The sequence below is a fragment of the Filicampus tigris genome, chromosome 11 (assembly GCF_054856515.1).
Source record: "Filicampus tigris isolate MCC_2025a chromosome 11, RoL_Ftig_1.0, whole genome shotgun sequence".
In the NCBI taxonomy this organism is placed as follows: domain Eukaryota; kingdom Metazoa; phylum Chordata; class Actinopteri; order Syngnathiformes; family Syngnathidae; genus Filicampus; species Filicampus tigris.
Window position 1 is genome coordinate 1302501 of NC_141227.1, and position 27500 is coordinate 1330000.

Consider the following 27500-nt stretch of genomic DNA (forward strand, 5'->3'; position numbering starts at 1 on the left):
TTTATTTTCCCAACTCACAAGAATACAAGCACCCTTCTCTCTTCCACACTTCAGTGGCAATGGGAAAATCAGCGATATGCAAAAAAAACTGAAAATCCATCAAAGAATTTTAACATCATCATGAACACATCTTTCTGAACCAATCTAGTCTCCCACACTCTCCCTCACTTAGAAACCAATAGCAAAGCAATCACTTATTTTAACATCATCATGAACACATCTTTCTGAACCAATCTAGTCTCCCACACTCTCCCTCACTTAGAAACTGTTGTCTCGACATAAAAAATATGACCAATTGTACCTCCAAGTTAAACATTTGCAGACAGAACAGTCTGGTGTGGACAGTTAAACTGGTAACAATCCTACATTTTGATTTTCTTTTCTTTCAAATACCCAGACTACAGTGCACTGTCAGGCCGACATTTGTAATAAACAACAACAAAGAATTTGTCATCGCATCCACAGGTGTTACACGTGTCCATTCTAACATTAAAGCAATATTTACCCAGTTCACACAAACACAGTTGGCCATATTTGTCAACCTACTTCAATAAACAAAAAGGCACCTATGGTCTGATTTGAAAGTGAGGCACAAAGCATGAATAAACATTTCAAACATTTTTCACGAAGGCTGCCAGTAACCCCCATCGTCTAAACACTTAGTAACTACTGTCCTCTCTGTGAGAGTCGGTTGACCTAATGTATTGTAAGTCAAAAATTGTGTCTTTCTTCTCTCCCTCTTTGGATATGAGCTCCGTTGCTCTGTTTCTATTGCATCTCCCGAATCTGACCCAGAATCTGACCCATTGACTACATCCCCTGCATCTGCTGTGTAATCAACCTTTCTAACCATCGGAAACGGGACTAAATCCAGTTCTTCATCATCTGCTTGTTAAAGAGGCTTGTTCTGTCCTGAGATATATCTATGGGCTATGGGCCAGTCCATTTGACAACAACATCAGATAAATCCTCATCTGAATCGTCCTCACTTCCCACCTGCTGCATCAGTTGCACATTAGTTTTCCTGTTTTCATCATAGTGTCTCTTTGTTGTTTTTGTCTCAGTTACAGCCTTGTTTTCATCTGGTGTTAGTGGAAGAAAGTCACAGGGCAATAACAAATTCCTATGTAAAATCATTGTCCTGTCTGCCATTTTCTGGCTCCAACTCAAACACTGTGAGGACAGTCCCTCACCATTTTGACGTGTTATAACATAGATATGATCCTCCCAATATGAGCGGATTTTGCCTGGACCTCCTTTTTCAACATTTCTTACAAGAATACGGCTACCTACTTGAAGTGATGGACCATTTTCTTTACAATTTCTTCTCGATGTCAAACAGAAGATCAACAGGAAGCCTTGATAACTTACCAAAAAGTAAAAATAATGGAGAGTAGCCCGTGGCCTCATTAGTAGTACAATTGTAGGCGTGTACTACTTTGGGAAGGTAGTTTTTCCAGTCAAATTGTTGTTCTTCAGTTAGTGTTCTCAACAAAGAGAGGAGAATTCTGTTGAATCTTTCTGTCTGTCAATTTCCCTGAGGGTGATACGGAGTCGTCTGGGACCCCATTATACCAGACAATTCCTTCAGGTGGTGTAACAGCCTGTTTTCAAACTCCCTCCCTAAATTGTGGTGAAGTTTTTGTGGGAAACCGAATCTAAGGCAAAAGTCATTGAACAGTCCTTCCGCCAGTCTTTGCTGATTTGTTAGTAGTTGCATATGCCTGTGCTAAGCGTGTATAATGGTCCATGACCACTAAAATATACTCGCAGCCACCTTTACACTGTTCCAGATGAAGAAAGCCAACTGACACAAATTGGGGTGAGTGGTTTCAATGCTCTGCATCAGTGCATGTGTTGACCTGTTTGGCTTTCTTTTCTTTAGACATTCACATACATGCATGACAAAGTGCTCAATGTCTCTTTGCATTTTTGGCCAATGTAAATGGTCTCTCGCCAAATTTAGTGTTCTCTATGAGCCTAAGTGACCCATTTGTTTGTGCAGTTCATTCAAGACGAGTCGACGACGCCTTTCTGTACTCGCTATCGTGGTCAACAAAGCACTTCAGAAAATTACACACCTCCATTAGTTGATCCCAATTTATTCTGCACAGCGTGGAGGTAACTTGGTCCCTTAATGCTTCCGGCTCCATCTTTGTTAATCACAAGCTGATCCTTTTGTCAGAAGTATCCAGGTTCGTTGTTGGAGAGGTGTTTTCTTCGGCGGTCCGTAGAGCCGCTAACGTTAGTAACTCACACTAGTCTATAAAAACCCTTCTCCTGGCTGGCTCGCCAAGATATGTTGCAACTCCAAGACACAGAGAGCCACAGTGTTGTCTTTTAAGAAAGTCATTAGTTTCCCAACTCACAAGAATACAAGCACCTTCTCTTTTCCACATCATGCCTCCACTGCTCGAGTCGGCTAGAGAGGCGTTCAAAACCCACACCAGAAAAACGTCAATGAGTGATACCTTCAATGGCAATGGGAAAAATTAGCGATATGCAAAAAAAAAACCAACTGAAAATCCATTGAAGAATTAGCTAAATAAATTACATGGGGGTGTTTGTGAACCAGTAGCAAAGCAATTACTTATTTTAACATCATCATGAACACATCTTTCGGAAACTATCTAGTATCTACAATCTAATCTCCCACAGTTATAATAATTTATTCACTTTTATCTGCAGAGATTGAAGGGCTACAATACACATTGTGCAACTATATTGATTTTGAATTATTTTTATGAAGCTGTTTATTTTATTTATTGTTACAGTCCCGCTCACCGATATTGGCACCCCTTCGTTTTTTGCATGATATCTACAATGTCTTCAGAAATAAATGGAAAGGTCACAAATTTATATTATCCATCCATTATCTAAACCGCAACCCCAACAATGAATGTGAGCATGCTGGAGCCTTTCCCAGCTGACTTGGGGCAGTAGGCGGGGTACACCCTGAACTGGTCTCCAGCCAATCGCAGGGCACACAAAGACAAACAACCATACACACTCACAATCATAGCTAGGGACAATTTAAAGTGTCCAATTAACCTACCATGCATGTTTTTGGAATGTGGGAGAAAACTGTAGTACCCGGAGAAAACCCACACAGGCACAGGGAGAACATGCAAACTCCACACAGGAAGGCCGGGGCCGGATTGGAACCTATGACCTCTGCACTGTGAGGCGGTCGTGCTAACCAGTCGACCACCGTGGTCGACTCTGAGGCCCTCCCGGATGACTGAGATTCTCATCTTACCTCTAAGGGAGAGCCCGGACATCCTGCGGTAGAAACTAATTTTGGCCGCTTTTCCTCTGGATCTTATTCTTTCGGTCACGACCCACAACTCGTGACCATAGGTGAGAGTAGGGAACATAGGTCGACAGGTAAATTGACAGCTTCGCCTTCTGGCTCAGCTCTCTCTTTACCACGATGGACCGATACAGTGTCCACATAACTGTTGACGCTGCACCAATCTGCCTGTCTCCTGGTCCATGCTCCCCTCACTCGTGAACAAGACCCCAAAATACTTGAACTCCTCCACTTGGGGCAGGATCTCATCCGACCTTGAGATGGAACTCCACCCTTTTCTGACTGAGGACCATGGTTTCAGATTTGGAGGTGCTGATTTTCATTCCAACCGCTTCACACTCGACTGCGAACCGAGGATAGGATGGCAGCAGCGAGCAGGTCAGGTATTTCAGGAGCTCTCTAACGCTTTTACTATTTGGATTTAATCTGAATTTTTTTAGACACAGATCATTTTAAACTTACGCGCAAAGGAGGTACATCGAAAGGAAGCTCAGTTTTATTACTCAGCACGCGGTATATCTAACAGACATTTTGGGTTCGGGAATTACACTCTAATGAAGGTGTTCCTCACCACTGCTGGACATTACTGAAATCAACGCAAAAATGAAATTAGTGGACATTGAGAAAGGGACACACTTATCATCGCTTTAGCTGTTGCTTTCGGGGGATGTGCACCAGTTCCAACTCCTGGTGGCATCATCGGTGGAGTCAAGGGAGATAACACGGCAAGGCATCTAATTGCGTCAACTCTAAGGAGTCGGTTAACCGACACGGGTCTTCCCCGGAGGATCGGCTGACATAGTCCTCGGCTGTGCTGGCGGCGAGTACCGGTGAAGCTCTCTTATGTGAGGTGGACGGCCTGGCGGGTGCAGTGAGCTCGCCTCATGCCCAAACGCAAGGATGTAGCCTCGATGGCGGCGGGTTCCCGACGGGCTGGGCAGCTGTCAGGAGTTCCGGTCTCGATCCAGCGCGGCGGAGAGCCCAGGGGTTCGGCCGACCTCCATCGGATTTGCGGCAGGGCCTGGGCGACCTCACAATCAATCGAGCCGCCGCGGAAAATCGTGATCTTGCTGGCTGTTTGGATACGGAGAAGAGGTGGTGCTTCTTCCGAAATCAGAGGCGCCGACGAACTCCACAATGATTGTAACAACGGGGGTTGAAAAGTAACTTAATGAGACGCAGACTTTGGGTGCCTTCTAACGCTTTTACTATTTGGATTTAATCTGAATTTTTTTTAGACACAGATCATTTTAAACTTACGCGCAAAGGATGTACATCGAAAGAAAGCTCAGTTTTATTACTCAGCACGCGGTATATCTAACAGACATTTTGGGTTCGGGAATTACACTCTAATGAAGGTGTTCCTCACCACTGCTGGACATTACCGAAATCAACGCAAAAATGAAATTAGTGGACATTGACAAAGGGACACACTTATCATCGCTTTAGTTGTTGCTTTCGGGGGATGTGCACCAGTTCCAACTCCTGGTGGCACCATCGGTGGAGTCAAGGGAGATAACACGGCAAGGCATCTAATTGCGTCAACTCTAAGGACTGACACCGGGTTGACTGACACGGGGTCTTCCCCGGAGGATCGGCTGACATAGTCCTCGGCTGTGCTGGCGGCGAGTACCGGTGAAGCTCCCTTACTGGGGTGTGAGGTGGACGGCCTGGCGGGTGCAGTGAGCTCTGCTCAAGCCCAAACGCAAGGATGTAGCCTCGATGGCGGCGGGTTCCCGATGGGCTGGGCAGCTGTCAGGAGTTCCGGTCCCGATCCGGCGCGGCGGAGAGCCCAGGGGTTCGGCCGACCTCCATCGGATTTGCGGCAGGGCCTGGGCGACCTCACAATCAATCGACTTTGGGTGCCTTCTTTACCAAACGCTTACACAAAATTCATCTTAATATAAGAACTCTCAGAAATAAAATTTCCCAACTATGATTGCTTGTTCAGTCCAGTAAAATAGGTATCATTTGTTTCTCAGAGACTTGGTTGGAACCAGCAATATCAGACTCTGAGGTTGAAGTTGAAAATTTTACAGTGATTAGAAAGGTAGGATATGGAAAGGGTGGGGGTGTTTGTATATTCATTAGATCAGATCTCGTGTTTAGATTGAGATCTGATTTAAATGATGACTCTTTAGAAGCGATTTGGGTTGATGTTTTATTTCCTAAGACCAAACCCATGTTAGTAGGTGTCTGTTATAGACCCCCCGAGCAAGGGATTTTTACTCTCATTTAGAGGAGATATTTTATAGGTCTGATGAGTTACGGACAGCCAATTAATCAGATATACTTGTTTTGGCTAGAATTTGAAGTTATCATTTTGTTTTATTTTTCTTATTTAAACTGTATATTTTAATGATTTTTAATATTGTTAATGTTGTTATTGTTATTGTTCTTTGGATTTTGTCTTTTAGCTATCTTTCTGTGTGAAGGCACATCCACACATTCCCTCCATCATCATGCAGACACATACATTGACATGCAGGCATATGGTCAAGCACACTTACATACTCAAGGGACCACAATGGAAATAATGCAATGGCTTTATTGTGTTTTTATCCCTTTGGCAGCAGGTGTGCCGATGTATATTTTGATACATGCTTTGCTGTCAAACAATTTTTAAAAAAAGAACCGCTCCAGTGAGAGTTGGAGATCACGGCTTGAAGAAGCCAACAGTACCACATCATCTGCAAAAGGCAGTGATGCAATACTGACCACCAAACCTGACACCCTCAACACCTCCACTGCCCCTAGAATTTCTGTCCATAAAAGTTATGAACAGAAACGTTGACAAAGGGTAACCTTGGTGGAGTCCCAAGCTCACTGTAAACGAATCTGACTTACTGCCAGCAATGCGACTAAGCTCTGACACCGGTCGTACAGGGCTCGAACTGCCCATACTAGGCAGAGAGTACCCTCCACAAGATCCCCTCGCGTACATGTTCGAACGCCTTTTCCAATTCCACAAAGCACAAGTAGACTGGTTGGGCAAATAGACCTTATCCAGGAAGGCTGAGGAGTGTGATCCCCTCCGGTCCCCCTTCTTAAAAAGGGGAACCACCACCCTGGTCTGCCAATCCAAAGGCATTGTCCCCAATGTCCATGTGATTTTGTAGAGATGTGTCAACCAGGACCCACCCGCAACATCCACAGCCTTTAGGAACTCTGGGTGGATCTCATCCACCCCTGGGGCCTTGCCGCCGAGGAGATTTTAACCACCTCGGTGACGTCAACCCCAGAGATAAGAAAGTCTGCCTCAGACACCCCAGACTCTACTTCCTCATGGTAAGGCATGTCAGTGGAATTGAGGTGGTCTTTGAACTATTCTGTCCACCGATTCACACCGTCCCATGTTGCGGTCAGCAGTACCCCATTCACACTATTTACAATGTTGATGCTGTACTGCTTCCCTCTCCTGAGGCGCCGGATGGTGGACCGGAATTTCTTCGAAGCTACTTCTTCGAAGATGAAGTTCTTCTTCATGGCCCTGCCGAACTCCTTTCATGACCAAGTTTTTGCCTCGGTGACCACCAAGGCTCCATTCCGCTTGGCCAGCCGGTGCTCATCAGCTACCTCAGTCCCACAGTCCAAAAAGGCCTGATAGGACTCCTTCTTCAGTTTGACGGCATCCTTCACCACTGGTGTCCTCCAACAGGTTCGGGGGTCACCGCCACAACAGGCACCGACCATCTTACGGCCACAGCTCTGAACGGCTGCTTCAACAATGGAGGCGGGGAACATGGTCCACTGACTCAGTGTCCCCCGCCTTTCCCGGGACGTGGGCAAATTTCTGCCAGAGGTGGGAGTTGAAAGTCTTTCTGACAGGAGATTCTGCCGGACATTCCCAGCAAACCCTCACAATACGTTGGGGTCTGCCAGGTCGGACCGGCATCTTCCCCCAACCATTGGAGCCAACACACCACCAGGTGGTGATCAGTTGACAGCTCCGCCCCTCTCTTCACCCAAGTGTCCAAAACATGCGGCCACAAATCAGATGACACAACCACAAAGTCGACCCTCGAACTGCGGCCTAGGGTGTCCTGGTGCCAAGTGCACATATGGACACTCTTATGTTTGAACATGGTGTTTGTTAAGGACTCCCCATCACGCCCCTCCAGGTTTCACCGTCATTGCCTACGTGAGCATTGAAGTCACCCAGCAAAATGAAGAAGTCCCCAGAAGCAGCACTCTCCAGCACTCCCTCCAATGACTCCAAAAAGGTGGGTACTCTGAACTGCTGTTTGGTGCATAAGCACAAACAACATCATACCCCCACCCAGAGAGGCGGAGGGAGGCTCCCCTCTTATTGACCGGAGTGAACCCCAATGTGCAGGCACAAAGCCTGCAATAAGTATGCCCACACCTGCTCTGCTTCTCTCACCGTGGGCAACTCCAGAGTGGAAAAGTGTCCAACCCCTCTCGAGAGGACTGGTACGAGAGCCCAAGCTGTGTGTGGAGGTGAGTCCGACTATATGTAGTCAGAACCTCTCTACCTCGTATACCAGATCAGGCTCTTTCCCTGCCAGAGAGGTGACATTCCACGTCCCTAGAGTCAGCTTCTGTAGCTGGGTATCGGACCACATAGGTCACCACCTTTGGCCGCCGCCCAGCTGACTTTGCACCCGACCCCTTTGGCCCCTCCCACAGGTGGTGAGCCCATGGGAAGGGGGACCCACGTTGTCCTTTCGGGCTGAGCCCGGCCGGGACCCATGGGTGCAGGCTCAGCCACCAGACGCTCGCCTTTGAGGCCTGGCTCCAGAGGGAGGCCCCGGTAACCCGCGTCCGAGCAAGGGAAATCTAGGGCCAATCTTCATATTCATCATAGGGGTCTTTTGAACCGTGCTTGGTCTGGTCCCTCACCTAGGACCTGTTTGCCATGGGTGACCCTGCCAGGGGCATAAAGTTCCAGACAACTTAGCTCCTAGGATCATTGGGAAGCTCATACCCCTCCACCACGATGAGGTGACGGCTCATGGAGGGGTATTTTCAATTGTTCAAACTATAATACTTTAAAGTTTCAATACCAATCCATCAAGCTTAGCCTTTAGGTTCACTAAATTTCATTTTATTTTTGAATAAAGTTGTTTTTGAATATCAAAAGTTATCATTGTTTCGGATTTTTCCCCTTTCAATTTAAAGAAATTGTTTTGTTTCAGTGAGTTTGGGTTCGTAGTCACAAGTAATCAGGAAGAACCAGCGGTCTCACTTAGCCGACAAACCGACAGGGGACAAAGCAGAGACAGTGTGAGCAGAGTTTAGTCGGATCGCAACAGTCTCGGATAGTTTGACCGAAATTCTTTGCCTATGATGCCAAAATAGTAAAACTAATATCCACAGCAAATTTGCTTTTCATCGCCAGCACTTACGATTCATTTACTCCATTATATTTACTTCTGACAGCTCAGGAGCTTTTTACCAGCCTCCAAGAGTACAAGCTGGCAGAAGAGAAAGCGGAGGTGGCGTGAAGGGGCCAAATAAAACCAAAGGAGTTTAAAAAACGCACTAAATTAAAATATTGATGTTTGCAAGTGCCATTGCCATTATTGATGAAATTATATGAAAATGACCCATATTTGATACCAGCTAACCTATATTATGTTGTTTGGCATCAAATAGTTTCATTCAATATTGACTAATTTCTTTGTTTCTGCAGAACCATTTAGTAGTGTTGCTGTTGGTGGTGTTTGAGGCCACAGTGTATCGTCACCAGGCCTACCACTACCGTCAGCTGCAACAATCCCCCTCGAACATACCTGCTTTGTTCCCAGACATCACTAGGAATACTTTAGACCTAGGCCTCCTACCCTGCTTCAAGTACCTGCTCAACTACACTTTCTACAAGTTTGGATTAGAGGTGACAGTAATGTGTTGCTTATTCACTTGTTCACAATGACTTTGACTCAAATGTTTATTTTTGTTTTTTGGAGGATTTGTTTTACTTTGCAAGCTAACTTATGACAGTCTTGTTCTTGAGAAGCATTTCACAACAGTTTTATTTCTGTATTTCCCAGTTAAAAAAAAACGTTTTTATTTTAAGATCTGTTTCCTGATGACTGTGAATGTGATCGGTCAACGGATGAACTTCTTGGTGATAATCCATGGTTGTTGGTTGGTGGCCATCTTGGTGAGGCGACGCCGGGCAGCTATTGCAAGGATATGGCCCAAATATTGTCTCTTTCTGGCCATCTTCATGATTTATCAATACATACTATGTGTGGGTATACCACCTGCTCTGTGTAAAGGTAAGACTTTAAGAAGTTGGTATTCAAGAAAAATATTAGGTACATCTGCTACATGATTTGCAGAGCTGGGCATTCCGCCTATGTGATAGACCAGTCCATCTATCCACCTATGACGGACACCCATTTTGTAGATGAAAAACAATAGACGGGAAAACTTTAAAAAATAGTTGGACTAAGCATTGTTGGTAGCCCATTTTTCCCGTCTATGTAATCGTCTATTGTCTATTTTCGCGGTGAGGCTTCAGTGGCTGTGGCGAGGCTTCCATTTCCCGTTGGCTGCGGTTGAGATCTTCAAAAGTCCATAAAGGTCCTAAAAGGAGACACATTTAGACCGGCCACGGTGAGGCTTACGTTTTCCCTTGGCTGCAGCTGAGATCCTCAAAGGTCCATAAAGGTCATAAAGGTCAAATACTGTTGAAAAAAATACTGTAACACCAATGCAGTACAGTACTGTCCTTAACTAGAGTAAACTGTACTGTATTTTAATGTTGACTTTTCTCAAAAAATTCGTCTATTTTGAGTTGTTGTGTTGGCTTCATTCTTTGCTGTATGAAAATGTTTGTCTGCGTATCATACAGTTTTGCTGCTAATTGCAAGTAGCTGTCCCGTTGATCATCACTGATGTCTGGTGATTATTGTGGATACAAAAGGACACGTTCATTTATTTACGCCACTGTACTTCGTCCGTTGAGCCACTGGAATCGTACTGAGCCAGAATCGATTCCTTGTTTTTAAAAGTCTCGTAGATTTGAGTTTTTCCGACTCCAAGTGTCTCCTGGATGTTTCTTACTTTGTGTCCAGCTTAATGCATTGCACTCTCTCTTCAACGGTCATTACCGTTCTTCTTCGTTTGGATGCCATGAGCTACAGACGAAAATGTAAATGAATACATTTTAAATCTTTTGCAATTCCAGCAAAACGCATGCCAAAGAAGTAACTTACGTGTTGCCGTTTTGGATCCGATGATGGCGGAGCGGTCAAAGTTTTTCCATAGTATCGAGTGGGAACTGCTTGAGTTTGCGTGACTGTGGGCTTCGCTATGGGTTCCGGCTACAATGCCGGAACTTCGTTGTCAGGAATCGATCGTTAATGTAATATTCTAGTAGAAAATGTAATGCATACGTTTTTTTCTGAGTCAGGGGATTTCCGTTTGATCTAATGATGGCAGAGCGGTCACAAATTTTCCCTAGTATAGAGCGGGGACTGCTGGAGTTTGCGTTACTGCGGGTTTCGCTATTGGTTCCGGGTTCCGGATACCGTAACTTCCGTTGTCAGGAATCGATCGTTAATGTAATATAGGAGTAGAACATTTAATGCATACGTTGTTTTTCCGGGTGAGGGAATTTCCGTTTGACAGAGGTCCGTAGGTGGGAATACATACATACTGTATTGCCCAGCGGGCTGGGGGGGTTAGGTTGGTCGAAGTTACTAGATGGAAACGGTAATAGAAGCCCATTTTAAATTATAGCCAGATTACGAATAGGTGATTACTATTTGGTCCGGCCAAAAAAAATGGCGGATAGATGGACGGCGAAACAGTACCCTGGCTGTAGGCGGAAGGCGATAAAGAGACTCTAAATTATTAGTAAACTGCCCAGCTCTGATGATTTGCATGATCGGGTGACTTAAAAGGGTTCATACCAGGAGGCTGTTTTGAATGTATTTTCTCTCATAACAAGTAGAAGAAGTGACATTAAAGGTAACCATGCTGGTGAGTTAAAGCTACCAAGAAATGGGTTACCAGGTTATCAGAATTGCTGTGGTTAAAATAATACAAATTTTATTCCTAGCAATTTCAAAGTAGTAGTAGTAAGTTGCCACAGTGAGTCACCCACATGTTTTCTTTGGCACCGTTTTTACACACCCTTCCTGTCACAAGCTACACATTCTTATCTGGGCTTGGGAACAGCAGCGGCTGGGAATTGCCATATAGCATCTTGCCTAAGGATCCAACTGAATATAAGTTACTGTTTGCCCTGAGCCGGATTTGAACACCAGTGCCAGTGTCCGAAGTGTTAACCACTATGTCATCCAGCTACCGTTTTCTCTTTTATTTTTAATAATCATCATCATGATCATCATTGTCTACTACTACTACTACTACTATTAATTTATGCCTATATGGACATACAGTAAGCATCTGCAAATGTTCTGTGCAAATGTTCTGTATATTCTTTTTTTTTTTATTTTATTTTTTTTTACTATAGATTACCCATGGCGGTGGAACACTCCACTTTTAATGAACTCTGCTCTTATAAAATGGCTTTATCTGCCGGACTTCTACACTGTGCCTAACTCCAAAAACCTGATAGGTTGGTTGATGTTCATTTGGTTTTGTGTTTGTGTGTGCAAGTGTCTTTTTTCCCCATGATTTCTCCATCAGTTCACTTATGTTCATTCAGAACCACTCATGTCCTCTGTTGTGATTAATTTCATTCAGATTTGTTTTTACACTACCATATAGTTACAGCATATATTGCAACATCACAAGTTATGCTGTAATTCTCACCCCTAATTTACACAATGTTTTAATAACAAAATGATCATAACTATGATTATACCACACTGAGAGAATTTTTTTAACAGACATGAAACATTACTTCTTTTTTTCAATAAACAGGACAGAATCAGTGTAGGTCTAGTTGTAGATCAGGCCTTTACTTCTCAATGTGCAGTGTATTTTGGCACATACAATGTCATTTTATACTCAACTTTATAATGTTTCATTCTCATGGGTTATGTCTCTTCCACAGTGGATTTTGTGCTTCTGATTTGTGCATCCCAGCAGTGGAAAGTATTTAAGTGTGAGCAGTGCGAGGAGTGGGTGGTTCTGGCTGGAGACAATACAGACAACCCTGATCCGATGGAAGGTCGACTATTTAATCCTGCACCTAACTTCATCAACTGCAGGTAAACTCAGAAGTCTATAAATCTTCTTCTTACCCGTTACTCATTTTGTGTTCTGAATATTGATTATGTGCCATTATACTGGATGTTGGGAAAGTTACAGTGCACTTCTCATTTTTTTATCAAAAGACATTTTTCAATATCAAATACATACAGTTTTTAAATGAAATTTATTTATGTAGCCCTTAATCACAGAAACGTCTAAAAGTGCTTCACATGCCCACTGTTGACAAATATTAATGGCATTCCTGATCCTAACCCCCAGGAGGGCAAGGAGAATCAGGTTGTTTAGGTTCGTACTTTTTTCAGGTGTGGCCGTCTCCCTATTTTTGCCTCGGTGGGTGCATTAGGTGTTGCATGGCATGGTTAATGAGATGACCGTCCTGCACCAATTGGCCATTCACCCGCCTTGTGGCAGGACATTGTTATAGGCAGGGGATAGGTGATGCCACTTCCCCCTTCCTTTTAGGGATGGCGTTTCTAGTGTGAAATAGATGACTACACGGTATATATTATAATATATATATATATATATATATATATTATAATATATATATATATATATATATATATATATATATATGTATATATGTATATATATATATATATATATATATATATATATGTATATACGTATATATATGTATATATATATATATGTATATATATATACGTATATATATGTATATATATATACGTATATATATGTATATATGTATATACGTATATATATATATATATACGATAATTATCACGGTATTGTGGGGAGGTTGGCAATGTATAAAAAGCTCAAGATACTGTATAAAAGCTCTATTGTAATAAAAAAGAAGCTCATGTTAAAAAATAAAACATCACAATATTCTGTTTTTGTACATGATAACAGCATTCAGAAAGAAATAGGCTTGGCCAGTCATGCGCTCCAATTGGTGATTAGTGTGGGTCTTGAACATAGGTAGCATCAAATTAAACTGTACTGATAAATTAACCACCAGAGGGTGCTGGAACTGCTCAAATGGAAAACAACTTGGGCTTTTAAACAGATTTACTGCTATTAATATCGTGACGTGACAACGAGGATATACCGTGGCAATTTTAATATCGCAATGTTGATTTTTACGGGAACTTTCCGGCAGCTGGGTAACTGGAAAAATTGTGTAAAAAAACAGCTGCACCGTAAAGTAATTTACGGTATTTAAAATCACGAATGAATCACATTAAAAATCTGTTAAGTACACAAAAAATATTGATGATTTAAAGTTTGTCTAGTATTTAACAACATTTTTCTGTGCCTATTACATATATTTATTGTTCATTGTGGATCAAAAGTATGCAGAAGTTACTGAATACAGTGGTACCTCACTTACGAACGTCTCTTCATACAAAATTTTCAAGTTACGAAACGCCTCAACAGGAAAGTATTGCCTCTAGTTACCAAAAAAATTTCAGGATACGAAAGGTAAAAGTATGGGCTGCTACTAGCAGTGTGGGCTGCGACTCGCAGCTCCGGAGTTTCCTGAACGCAACATACTCATAGCTGCTCTGCCATTAGCTAGCCTAGCATCTTCCTGGCATCCCAGGGACCTCTATACCGTATGTGTCTATGTGTGCAGATAGACAGGTAGATAGATAGATATGTGATTGATATGTCTATGCAGTGTCCTCGTCATTCGCCCCTCGGGCCATGAGGTGTTCCGATAGTTTGATGTGAATTAGAAACGAGGAAAAGAAAAAAGGAGAAAATCGTTTATAAATTAATTTGTGTTTTATTTTAATTTTATTGTAATTTACAGACATTACCCACTATCTAACTTAAATGTCTCAATAATGCTTACACACACATACATCCTATATTTAATTCAATAAAGGAGCAAACAGAAAGCATTGAAATAGAGTAATCATTTAACAAATGTAATTTGAGTGTAACCTCCAGAAACAAACTTTTTTTTAACAATTCAGAAAACTCTTGAGATTATGTTGATTTGATTTCAACATAATGACATTGTAATTAAGAGAAAATCAAGTTAGAATTTTTTCACAGAGTGCTTAGACATAGCTAATTTTCAATTTTTATTCAGGAGTCACACCACTCGTGATTAGAGAGTTATTGGATGAGGGTGAGGATTTGAGGATTCACAGTGAGACGCCTTGTGTTTTTCCGCTCCGCTTTGGTTCCTTTTTCTGGATTTATAGGAAAAGCAACATCTGTAAAAGAGCAAAACAATAGCACAACAAGTTAATCTTTTTGTCTCCATTTCATCATGCACCTAAAACATTTATTATAATGTGAGAATGGTGTATTTTTTAGCAGCTTGAAATGATCACCTGTTTGTCTAAAGGACTGACTGGGACTCGCTTGAACCATGTGCATTTTTTATTTGGAAAAAAAAAAAATAAAAAAATTAATTCATACCGGATTTCCAGGTATGAAGCCGCACTTTTATATAAGTCGCACGATTTACGATTAAAAAAAAAAAGACAAAAAACATATATAAGCCGCACCTATCTACAGTATGTTGAAAATTAGATATTTACGCCATTTACAGAACGATTTTGAACTTTAAATGTACATGTATGGACCTGAACAGATTCTTTCCTTACAGTGCTTTTTAACACGCCAGCAACTTTGCTGATTAAAACGGAACAGAACCAAGAGAAAATAAACAGTACTTATCTTCAATTCACTGGCTGCTGCCACTCCAATTTGTCAGTTAATGTCCACCTTTTATTGCTCTACTTCTGCATACCACCTAATGCATAACCTAGTGTATAGCGCCCTCGCATGTTGAACTCCTCCACCTGCAGCCACATCCTGTTAATGGCAATTGCATTGTATTGTATTGTAATTCCGGTTAGAGTGCCCTAGCGGTGGAAGAAAAATCCACAGAATAGTCCCCCCTTTATATAATTCTCATGGCTCAAAACCAAGGAAAAAAGTGGCGTCTTATAGTCTGGAAAAGACGGTACTTGTCTCAAATGATCCAATAAAGATTGGTGACCACTGCTTTAATACGCCTATTTCTGAAGTTTCAGAACCTCCTCCGTATATTTACTTTTAGCTTTTAATTTAGCCCTTCTCAAGATGAACAATGTATTTTCCATAACAGGGATGTCTTTCCACTTTGATTTAGAAATTAGAAGCTAGAACAAAAAAAGTGCCTTACATTTAATGTTTTCACTATTTATCTTGATCACTTCTGAAGTCTGTAGCCTCATTTCACTGACCGAGACAAGGCATTTGTATATGAGCAATCTGTGTTCCTCTCCTCTTTCAGGAATTACCTGGACATGGCTAAGGTTTTGGTTTTTCGCCACTTATTCTGGTTTGTACTGTCAGTGGTCTTCATCACAGGGGCTACGCGGGTCTCTGTGTTTGGATTGGGATACCTTCTCGCATGTTTTTTTTTTTTGCTGTTTGGAACCCAACTGTTGGTCAAACCCTCCAGGACACGCCTTGCCATGTGGGACTGTCTCATCATCTATAATGTGGCAGTCATCATATCCAAAAATATTTTATCAGTAAGTATGAAATTAGTCACGTGCTACTACATTTCTGCTTTTATGTTTTTTTGTCGGAGCACACAAATTATGATGTAGCATGCAACAGCATTCAGTGACATGATGCTCATTCACATACCTTCAATCACAGGTCGCAAACCAAACTGCTTGTGCCACACAGCTACACAGTTTACAGCAGTGTCTAGTTAGAAAATGATTTCTGTTCTTTTTCCGTACATTAAATTGCGGTTTTATTCTCCTGGGGAAATGCATTTTCAAAAAATACTCTGAACTGGGTATCTGATTTGGATTCATGGAAATGTGAATTGTCTGTTTGTTCCAGATTCTGGCATGTGTTTTTGTTATTGAAATGCAGAAGGGCTTTTGTTGGATGATCCAGCTCTTCAGTTTAGTTTGCACAGTCAAGGGATACTATGATCGTAAGTATTGTAAGATGCAGTTTTATTTATGGGGGGTGGGGGGGCGTTAGGCGGCTGGGGCGGTTGGGTACTCAGAAAACCTGTCAGTGCAGTACAGTAGGGAAATGGGCTTCCGTTAGCGTTTCTCTCAACAAAACTGCACCTTTCAGAGTGGCCTTTTATTGTGGGTAGTCTAAGGCACACCTGTGCACTAATCATGGTGTCTAATCAGCATCTTGATATGGCACACCTGTGAGGTGGGATGAATTATATCGGCAAAGAAGAAGTGCTCACAATCACAGATTTAGACTGGTTTGTGGAAAATATTTTAGATAAATGGTGACAGTGTATGCGGAAAAAGTTTGAGACCTTTGAGTTCATCTCATAAAAAAATGGGAGCAAAAACAAAAGTGCTGCCTTTCTATTTTTGTAGAGTATATGTTTAACACAACGTCCAAACTTCATTGCAATTAACTAGGGGTGTAACGGTTCTCAAAAGTCACAGTTCGGTACGTACCTCGGTATGGGGTCACAGTTCGGTACGGGTTCGGTACAGCAATAAGTCTCAAATGCATTAGACTATTTTTTTTTATTTTTTTTTTTATTTTGTTTTAACAGAGAGCAAGCTACAATTCAGTTTGCTGTAAAGCAAAAAACATTCCCTGTTATAAAAGCACAAAATACAATAAAGTCTTGCGCATTAGGGTTGTTCATAAATAATAATAATAATAGTAGTTAGTGAGTGCGGATGTTTGTCTCTGTGTGCCCTGCGATTGGCTGGCGACCAATTCAGGGTGTCCCCCGCCTACTGCCCAAAGACAGCTGGGATAGGCTCCAGCACTCTCCGCGACCCTTGTGAGGATAAGCGGTATAGATAATGGATGGATGGATAAGAGCAGCAGAGCTCATGCTGCACCACAGCTCTTGTGCGATTTTATATGACAGGGAGCACAGTCTTGCTAATATGCGCCCGGGATGGAACATTGTAACGGGGCTCCGGTATGTTTAATAAACGTTTGAAGCTCAGCTCCTCGACTAAAGCATACGGACGCATAGATGTTGCTCAGTATATGCCGATTGCTTCAGTAATTGTGTGAAGGCGAAGGCAACATATGTTATTGTACACCTTCAACTTGATTATTTATAAATACAACCCCCCAAAATTCCTACTTCCCACACTTTTAACTCATTCACCCTTAAAAAAAACCCACCAAAAAATCCACTATTAACCATTCATTTTCATTGGAACATTAAACTTTTAACATTTACACCCTCCCAATTTCCACATATTCAACTTACATTCAGCTTTTCAACACCCCAAAAATCCCTATTTCACACACATTCAACTCATTCACCCTTAAAAAAACCCACAAAAATTCAACTATTCACCATTCATTTCCATTGGCATATTTAACTTTTCGCATTTACATCATTCCAATTTCCACAAATTCAACTCATTCAGCTCACATTCAGCTTTTCAACACCCCCCAAATTCCTACTTTCCACACATTCAACTCATTCACACTTAAAAAAACCACAAAAATGTAACTATTCACCATTCATTTCCATTGGAACGTTCAACTTTTCACAATTACACATTCCCAATTTTTACAAATTCAAGTCATTACACTCATTCAACTCACATTCAGCTTCTCAACACCCCCAAAATTCGTACTTTCAAAAACATTCAACGCATTCACCTTTAAAAAAACACAAAAATGTATCATTCATTTCCAGTGGACTAGTGTTATTGCCCCTTGGTCTCTTGGTCTCCCTTGGCGGCCTCTTGGACAGGGACATTAGCTAGACTGGGGATACTCACCCCGAGGTCTCCCCAGTGCGGCGGCCATCTTGGACAGGGACATTAGCTAGACTGGCGATACTCACCACGAAAATGGTCCACGGAAATGGACTGGAAGTGGTCTAAATGACCCGGAAATGAACTAGAAGTGACCCAAATGACCCGGAAATGGACCGGATGTTACCCAAATGACCCAGAAATGGGCCGGAAGTGGGCTAAATCACCCCGAGGTCTCTCCAGTGCGGCGGCCATCTTGGGCAGAGATATTAGCTAGACTGGGGATACTCGCCCCGAGGTCTCTGCAGTGCGGCGGCCATCTTGGGGGAGGACCCAAAATCAACAGGAAGTGACCCATATTCAACAGGAAGTGGTCCAAATGACCCGGAAATGGACCGGGAGTGACCCAAATGACCCGGAAATGGACCGGAAGTGACCCGAATGAATCAGAAATGAATCGGAAGTCTTTTCTTCCCTTCTTACTTTTTATCTCCTCCTCATTCCAGGCTATTCTCTATAATTTAAGGTCATTCAACTTCATTCAGTATCATTTCAACGAATTCCACAGTTGTTCATAGATGTCATTCAACTTCATTCAGTATCATTCAAATTGATTCAACTTCATTCCACTTTATTCAACTTCATTCAGTATCATTCAACTTTATTCAGTATCATTCACCTTCATTCAGTATCATTCAACTTTATTCCACTTAATTCTATTTCAATTCAATTACTTTTCATTCAGTTTCATTCCACTTAATCCAGTATCATTCAACTTAATTCAGTATCATTCAACTTCATTCAACTACATTCAACTTAATTCAGAATCATTCAACTTTATTCAGTATCATCCAACTTAATTCAGAATCATTCAACTTTATTCCAACGCATTCCGGAGTTTTCATTCAGCTTCCTTGGCCTTCACACGCAATTTCTCCAGAAATTGCATTCTCTAGTTATTGCGTGAAGACGAAGGCCTTCACACATATGTTATTCCTATAGTTTAGTATTTTGTGAAGTCATTTCATTTCATTTAAGTTTCAAAACATTCAGAAAATGCATGCCCTCTGGGGTAGTATTTTTTTTCGTTCCCCAAATTTACCATTTCCTCAATATTTTCCACTTTTCACCCTAAAAAAAAACATTCATTTCCAATGGCACTTTCAACATTTCCCATTTCCACCATTCCAATTTAAAATTCCCAAGATTCAACTCATTCAACTCACATTGGTAAAGCTTTTCAACACACACACAATTCCTACTTCCCAAAAATTCTACTTATTCACCCGTAAAAATACCACAAAATTCCACCATTCATTCCCATTACCATGTTCAACAATTCACATTTACATCATTCCAATTTGAAATTCACAACATTCATCTCATTCAACTCATATTGGTCAACCTTTTCAATACACCCCAAATTCCTATTTCACACACATTCAACTCATTCGCACTTAAAAAACCCACAAAAACTATTCATCATTCATTTCCATTGGCACATTGAACTTTTCACATTTACACCATTATTATTCATTATGCATTATTCAACACATTCAGCTAACATTCAGCTTTTCAACAGCCCCAAAATTCCTACTTTCCACACATTCACTCATTCACACTTAAAAACCCCACAAAAAATCAACTATTCACCAATCATTTCCATTGGCAGATTTAACTTTGAGCATTTACACCAATCCAATTTCCACAAATTCAAGTTATTCAACACATTCAGCTAACATTCAGCTTTTCAACACCCCCAAAATTCCTACTTTCCACACATTCACTCATTCACACTTAAAAAGCCCACACAAATTCACCATTCATTTCAATTGGAACATTTAACTTTTCACATTTGCACCTTCCCAATATCCACAAATTTAAGTCATTCAACACTGAAAATTTCCCCACTGTGGGATCAATAAAGGCCTTCTTATTTTATCGTATCTTATCTTATCATTCAACTCACATTCAGCCTTTCAACACCCCAGAAATTCCTACTTCCCACACATTCAACTCATTCACCCGAAAAAAAGCCACACAATTTCACCATTCATTTCCAGTGGACCGGTGTTATTGCCCCTCGGTCTCCCCAGTGCGGCGGCCATCTTGGTCAGGGACATTAGATAGACTGGGAATACTCACCCCAAGGTCTCCCCAATGCGGCGGCCATCTTGGTCAGGGACATTAGCAAGACTGGGGATACTCACCCCAAGCTCTCCCCAGTGCGGCGGCCATCTTGGTCAGGGACATTAGCTAGACTTGGGATACTCACCCCGAGGTCCCCCCAGTGCGGCGGCCATCTTGGGGAGGACCCAAAATCAACAGGAAGTGACCCATATTCAATAGTGACCCCAAATGACCCGGAAATGGACCTGAAGTGGCCCAAATGACCCGGAAATGATCTGGAAGTGACCCAAATGACCCGGAAATGAACCAGAAGTCTTTTCTTCCCTTCTTATTTTTTATGTCCTCCTCATTCCAGCCTATTCTCTATAATTTGAGGACATTCAGTATCATTTCAACGCATTCCACAGTTTTTCATAGAGGTCATTCAACTTCATTCAGTATCATTCAACTTCATTACACTTAATTCTACTTCATTTCAATTAATTACTATTCAGTCAATTTCATTCTAGTTAATTCAGTATCATTCAACTTCATTCAAGTCAACTTCATCCCACTTATCTCTATCCATCCATTATCGATACCGCTTATCCTCACAAGGGTCGCGGGGCAAACTGGAGCCTATCCCAGCTGTCTTCGGGCAGTAGGCGGGGGACACCCCGAATTGGTTGCCAGCCAATAGCAGGGCACACAGGGACAAACATCCGCACTCACAATCACATCTAGGGGCAATTTAGAGAATCTAATCAACTTACCATGCATGTCTTTGGAATGTGGGAGGAAACCGGAGTACCCTGAGAAAACCCACGCAGGCACGGGGAGAACATGCAAACTCCACAGAGGGAGGCTGGAGCCGGGATCGAACCCACGACCTCTGAACTGTGAGGCAGACGTCCTAACCAGTAGAACACCGTGCCGCCCCACTTATTTCTACTTCATTTCAATTCATTCCTTTTCATTCAATTGCATTCAACTTCATTCCACTTAATTCAAAATCATTCAACTTCATTCAGTATCATTCAACTTAATTCAGTAGCATACAACTTCATTCAACTACAGTCAAGTTCATTCAACTACAGTCAAGTTCATTCAACTACAGTCAACTTCATTCAACTTCATTCCAACGCATTCCGCAGTTTTCATTCAGCTTCCTTCGCCTTCACACGCAATTTCTCCAGAAATTGCATTCTCTAGTTATTATTATTGCCTTCGCCTTCACACATATGTTATTGTACACCTTCAACTTTATTATGAATAAATACACCCCCCCAAAATTCCTATTTCCCACGCATTCAAGTCATTCACCCCTAAAAAACCCACAACAATTCAACTACTCACCATTCATTTCCATTGCCACATTCAACTTTTCATATTTACACCATTCCGATTTCCACAAATTCAAGTCATTCACCCTTAAAAAACCCACAAAAATTCCAGCATTAACCATTCATTTCCATTGGAACATTCAACTTTTCACATTTACACTTTCCCAATTTCCACAAATTCAAGTCATTGAACTTATTCAACTCACATTCAGCTTTTCAACACCCCCAAACATTCCGACTTCCCACACATTCAAGTAATTCACCCTTAAAAAACCCACAAAAAAACAATTATTCACCATTCATTTCCATTGACACATTTAAGTTTTCACATTTACACCACTCTAAATTGCCCCTAGGTGTGATTGTGAGTGCGGATGTTTGTCTCTGTGTGCCCTGCGATTGGCTGGCAACCAGTTCAGGGTGTCCCCCGCCTACTGCCCAAAGACAGCTGGGATAGGCTCCAGCACGCCCCGCGACCCTTGTGAGGAGAAGCGGTACAGATAATTGATGGATGGACATTTACACCATTCCAATTTCCACAAATTCAAGTCATTCAACTCATTCAGCTCACATTCAGCTTTTCAACACCCCCAAAATTCCTACTTCCCACACATTCAACTCATTCACCTTTAAAAAAAGCCACACAATTTCACCATTCATTTCCAGTGGACCGGTGTTATTGCTCCTTGGTCTCCCCAGTGCGGCCCCCATCTTGGACAGGGACATTAGCTAGACTGGGGATACTCACCCCGTGGTCTCCCCAGTGCGGCGGCCATCTTGGGCAGGGACATTAGCTTAGTATTGGGACACCCCGATTTTTCATCCCCAGGTGTCCCTATTGAAGCGGCCATGTTGTTCAAAAGTATTGGGACACCCAGAATTTTCATCCACAGGTGCCCCTAATAAAGCGGCCATGTTGTTCAAAAGTATTGGGACACCCAGAATTTTCATCCCCAGGTGCCCCTAATGAAGCCGCCATGTTTTTCAAAAGTATTGGGGCACCCAGAATTTCATACTCAGGTGTGCCTAATGAAGCGGCCATGTTGTTCAAAAGTATTGGGACACACCTGTTTTTCATCCCCAGGTGTCCCTAACGAAGCGGCCATGTTGTTCAAAAGTATTGGGACATCCCAATTTTTCATCCCCAGGTGTCCCTAATGAAGCGGCCATTTTGTTAAAAAAAAGTGCGCACCCCGATTTCTCATCCCCAGGTTCCTTCTTTCCCGAGATTCCTTGTTTCCTTCCTTCCTTGCTTCCTAGTGTCGTTTCTTCCTCATTTCTTCGCCTCACATTTTCCTTCCTCTTATTTTGTATTCTTTGTTTCTTACTTGCTTGTTTTCCTTGCTACCTTGATTCCTCCTTTCCTTTGATTCCATCATTCTTTGTTTTCCTTATTTTTTTCCCTGACTTCCTTCTTTCATTGTTTCCTTACTTCCACTTTTCTTGTTTCCCTTCGGATTTTTTTCAAGGTCGTTCAACTTCATTAAACTTCATTCCAACGTATTCTGAGGTTTCCATACAGCTTCCTTCGCCTTCACACGCAATTTCTCCAGGAATTGCATTCTCATATGTTATTCCCATAGTTTATTATTATTATTATTGCACTTTTTAACACTTTTTTTGGTGTGCGACTCCTTCCACATTTTTTTACCCAATTCACTTCATTCAAAGTTCAAAACATTCAGAAAATTCATGCCTTTAGGGCAATTTAGAGTTTCCAATTAACCTACCATGCATGTCTTTGGAATGTGGGAGGAAACCAGAGTACCCGGAGAAAACCCACGCAAGCACGGGGAGAACATGCAAACTCCAAACAGGGAAGCCGGAGCCGGGATCGAACCCACGACCTCTGAACTGTGAGGCGGACGTGCTAACCAGTCGACCACCGTGCCGCCTCAACTTTATTCAGTATCATTAGCAGCGTTGACAATTTAGCCCCACGTTAGCAGCCTTCAGCTCATATAACTCCATCCATCCATCCATCCATCCATTATCTCCCGCTTATCCGAAGTCGGGTCGCGGAGGCAGCAGCTTCAGCAGGGAAGCCCAGACTTCCCTCTCCCCAACAACATCTTCTAGCTCTTCCGGAGGGATCCCAAGGCGTTCCCAGGCAAGCCGGGAGACATAGTCTCTCCAGTGTGTTCTGGGTCGTCCTCGGGGTCTCCTGCCGGTGGTACAGCCCTTTATCAGGGGGCTCAGTACCCCATACTCCCAAAGCACCTCCAACAGAACTCCCAGAGGGACACTGTCGAACACCTTCTCCAAGTCCACAAAACACATGTAGACTGGTTGGCGAACTCCCATGCACCCTCGAGGACCCTGCTGAGGGTGTAGAGCTGGTACACTGTTCCACGGCCGGGACGAAAACCACATTGCTCCTCCTGAATCTGAGATTCGACCTTCCGACGGACCCTCCTCTCCAGCACCCCTGAAAAGACCTTACCGGGGAGGCTGAGGAATGTGATCCCTCTGTAATTGGAGCACAGAGGCTCCTTTTCCATATTGAATGCCTCCTTTAGCATAGCAGTCACAGCAATGGTCAAACACGAATCGGGGGCCTTCCGGGACTCCCGCTGTCCAAATATTATTACGGCATGATCTGGACTCCAAATCTTCACACTTATTGTCCAACTTGGCAACAGTAGCAGCTCGGCACTCTATTTTAGTATTCATCTGCACAATATCATCTGTACACCCAGAGAGCGCATGTTCCATCTCGCCAAAAGTACCTCTTATCGTAGCAACAGTAGCCTTGGTAGCAGCTCTTTCATTAGCCAACTGTGTCTTCACGGCTTGCAAATCGAGCCTGATAGTATATAAAGCATCGCCCAGCACCTCGTGAAGTTCCTTTTTGAAAATATCCGCAATGTCCTTCCTCAGCGAAGCCAACAACTCCAGCTTGAGTGTGGCGACATCCTGGTCAGCTAATGCCGAGGTTGCAGCGGGAGCCAGCGAAATACTCAGAGACGTGGCAGCGGCGATCAGATCGGGCCTCAATTGAATCTTAACAGTCCTGCGTATTTTTGCACTTTTGCCAGCCATCATAACGTGGTCCAAAGTTATATTTCAAGCTTGAAGTAAAATAAAGTGCAACGGGAGGAAAAAAAATCCTTGCAAAAAGCGCAATTAAAATACAATTTCAATCGGAACAGATAGGAACTTAACTTAACACACGTCCTACTCCATTGAAAGCTCAGCAACGCCCCTCCGTGATATGAATTTATTGCAATGAAATAATTGTGTTGAAATTCAAAATTGTGTTATAGCCTTCTGCCTCTGTGAACACTATATATTTTTTAATTGTGTACGTGTGTGCTTGTTGTGGTTCTTTGTCTTGACAGCAAATGAAGTTAGTGATAAGAACTGCAGCCTCCCGATAGAGGAAGCTGGGATCATCTGGGACAGTATTTGTTTTCTCTTCCTGTTGCTGCAGAGACGGGTTTTCCTCAGTTTCTATTTCATCCACGTAGTAGCAGAATTGCAGGCATTTCGCAAACAAGCTTCAAGGTAAGACACAATCAACAAAGGCCTATTTTACACAGTAGTGCTGAACAGAAAATCTATCTATCTATCTAATCTATCTAATCTATCTAATCTAATCTAATCTAATCTAATCTAATCTAATCTATCACATGGAATGTCACCTCTTTGTTAGGGAAGGATACCGAGCTGGTATGCGAGGTAGATAAATTCAAGACTAGATATAGTTGGGTTCACCTCCACACAGCTTGGGCTCTGGTAACTGTCTTCTCGAGAGGGGGTTAGACTCTTCCACTCTGGAGATGCCCAAGGTGAGAGGCACCGAGCAGGTGTGGGCATACTTATTGCCCCCCGGCTTGGTGCCTGTACATTGGGCTTCACCCCGGTGGACGAGAGGTTAGCCTCCCTCCGCCTTAGGGTGGGGGGACGGGTTCTGACTCTTGTTTGTACCTATGTACCAAACAGCAATTCAGAGTACTCACCCTTTTTGGAGTCCTTGGAGGGTGTGCTGGAGAATGCCTCCCCATGGGGACTCCATCCTTCTGCTGGGGGACTCAAATGCTGGGCAATGACAGTGAGACCTGGAAGGGCGTGATTGGGTGGAACGCCTCCCCGCCCCCAATCTAAACCCGAGTGGTGTTCTGTTACTGGACTATTGTACTCATGTCCATAACAAACACCATGTTCAAACATAAAGGTGTCCATGTGTGCACTTGGCACAAGGACACCCTAGGCCGCAGTTCGATGATCGACTTTGTAGTCGTATCATCGGATTTGCAGTGCATGTTTTGGACACTAAGGTGAATAGAGAGGCGGAACTGTTAACTGATCACCACCTGGTGCTGTGTTGGCTCCGATGGTGGGGGAAGATGCAGGTCTGACCCGGCAGACCCAAATGGTTTGTGAGGGTTTGCTAGGAATGTCTGGAAGAACACCCTGTTAGAAAGATTTTCAACTCCCACCTCCGGGAGAACTTTTCCCATGTCCCCGGAGAGGCGGGGGACATTGAGTCCGAGTGGACCATGTTCCGTGCCTCCATTGTTGAGGCAGCCGATCAGAGCTGTGGCCGTAAATTGGTTGGTGCCTTGTTGTGTCGGCAATCCCCGCACCCACTGGTGGATACCGGCGGTAAGGGATGATGTTAAGCTGAAGAAGGAGTCCTATCGGGTTTTGTTGGCCTGTGGGACTCCGGAGGCAGCTGACAGACACCGGCTGGCCAAGCGAAATGCAGCTTCGGCGGTAGTTGAGGCAAAAACTTAGGCGTCGGAGGTCTATGTTCATGAGCTGTGAGTTATGACCGAAAGAACAAGATCCCAGATACAAGCGGCCGAAATGGGTTTCTTCCGCAGTGTGTCCGAGTTCTCCCTGAGAGATAGGGTGAGAAGCTCACAGCCTCCACATTGAGAGGAGCAAGATGAGGTGGCTCGGGCATCTTGTCACCATGCTACCCGGACGCCTCCCTGGTGAGGTATTTCGGGCATGTCCCACTGACAGGAGGCTCAGAGGAAAACCTAGGACACGCTGGAGAGATTGTCTCCCAGATGGCTTGGGAACACTTTAGGATCCCCCAGGAGGAGCTGGATGATGGGGTTGGGGTTGGGAAGTCTGGGCTTCCCTGCTTAAGATGCTACCCCCGCAAACTGACCTAGGATAAGCGAAAGACAATGGATGGATGGATGGATGAATTTATTTAGTTATTTATTTATATATTTATAATGATAATGGCATTTGGAACCAGAAAACCATATGAAAGGATTTTTAGCCTTTTTTTTTTGCATGCTTCTTAATTTGCATGCTTCTTAAACACATGCCAAAAAGGGAATCAGACAAGACCTCATTTGTTTTCTGAAAAGGAGTGTCACTCAACTACTGGCATGCTTATTACTGTGTCATTTTTGCAGGTCCATGTGAACATTTTGATAATTTGACGTCTGTATGTGAAGTTGTGAATTGTTTTCAATTTTCCATTCTTGTATGCGTAATGGCAATGACTTGTTCCTCTTGTTTTGTTCTTTGAATGTCATTTACATCTTTGCAGGGGGTTTGACCTCTTCAATGCCACGACAATGAAAAACATTAAATCACACCAGCAGGCTGAGATAAAATCCTTATCACAGCTCAAGAGATCGTAAGTGTTCAAAAATCAGTGTGTTTGACAACATACTTAATTATTTATAAACTATAAATTATTGAGATCTTAATCTCCCTTGAGTGTTTGTTGTATTTTCTGTACCACAATAATCTTTATGGGATTCAAATGACTGGAAAAAAAAACAATAACAGTTGTCCTTAAGTGGAAACATTTTACAGATTTATATTAACCCCAATTGGTAAATGTGTAGCATCCCTTAACAACCTAAAATACTGCGCATTGCCATTATAAAGGGAGTT

At 42.8% G+C, this 27500-nt stretch overlaps 2 protein-coding genes across 11 annotated transcripts in view; one reads left to right on the top strand and one right to left on the bottom strand.

Moving 5' to 3' along the window:
* The window catches only part of piezo1 (piezo type mechanosensitive ion channel component 1 (Er blood group)), a 260505-nt gene that overhangs the window by 120001 nt on the left and 113004 nt on the right, over window positions 1-27500 (top strand). For all 6 annotated transcript variants that reach the window (XM_086044430.1, XM_086044431.1, XM_086044432.1 and 3 more), the window contains 8 exons: window positions 8970-9170; window positions 9354-9558; window positions 11766-11870; window positions 12312-12468; window positions 15738-15981; window positions 16304-16400; window positions 24971-25136; window positions 27148-27237. In XM_086044430.1, the coding sequence (XP_085900556.1) occupies window positions 8970-9170; window positions 9354-9558; window positions 11766-11870; window positions 12312-12468; window positions 15738-15981; window positions 16304-16400; window positions 24971-25136; window positions 27148-27237 (1265 nt within the window). The remainder of the gene's footprint in view (window positions 1-8969; window positions 9171-9353; window positions 9559-11765; window positions 11871-12311; window positions 12469-15737; window positions 15982-16303; window positions 16401-24970; window positions 25137-27147; window positions 27238-27500) is intronic.
* The window catches only part of LOC147139379 (uncharacterized), a 79233-nt gene that overhangs the window by 36819 nt on the left and 14914 nt on the right, over window positions 1-27500 (bottom strand). For 4 of the 5 annotated variants that reach the window (XM_086044438.1, XM_086044436.1, XM_086044439.1 and 1 more), the window contains one exon: window positions 14224-14667. The exons of the other annotated variant lie outside the window; for it this stretch is intronic. The gene's annotated coding sequence lies outside the window, so the exon portion shown is untranslated. Of the gene's footprint in view, window positions 1-14223; window positions 14668-27500 lie in introns of those variants that run through there. 5 annotated transcript variants of the gene reach the window in all.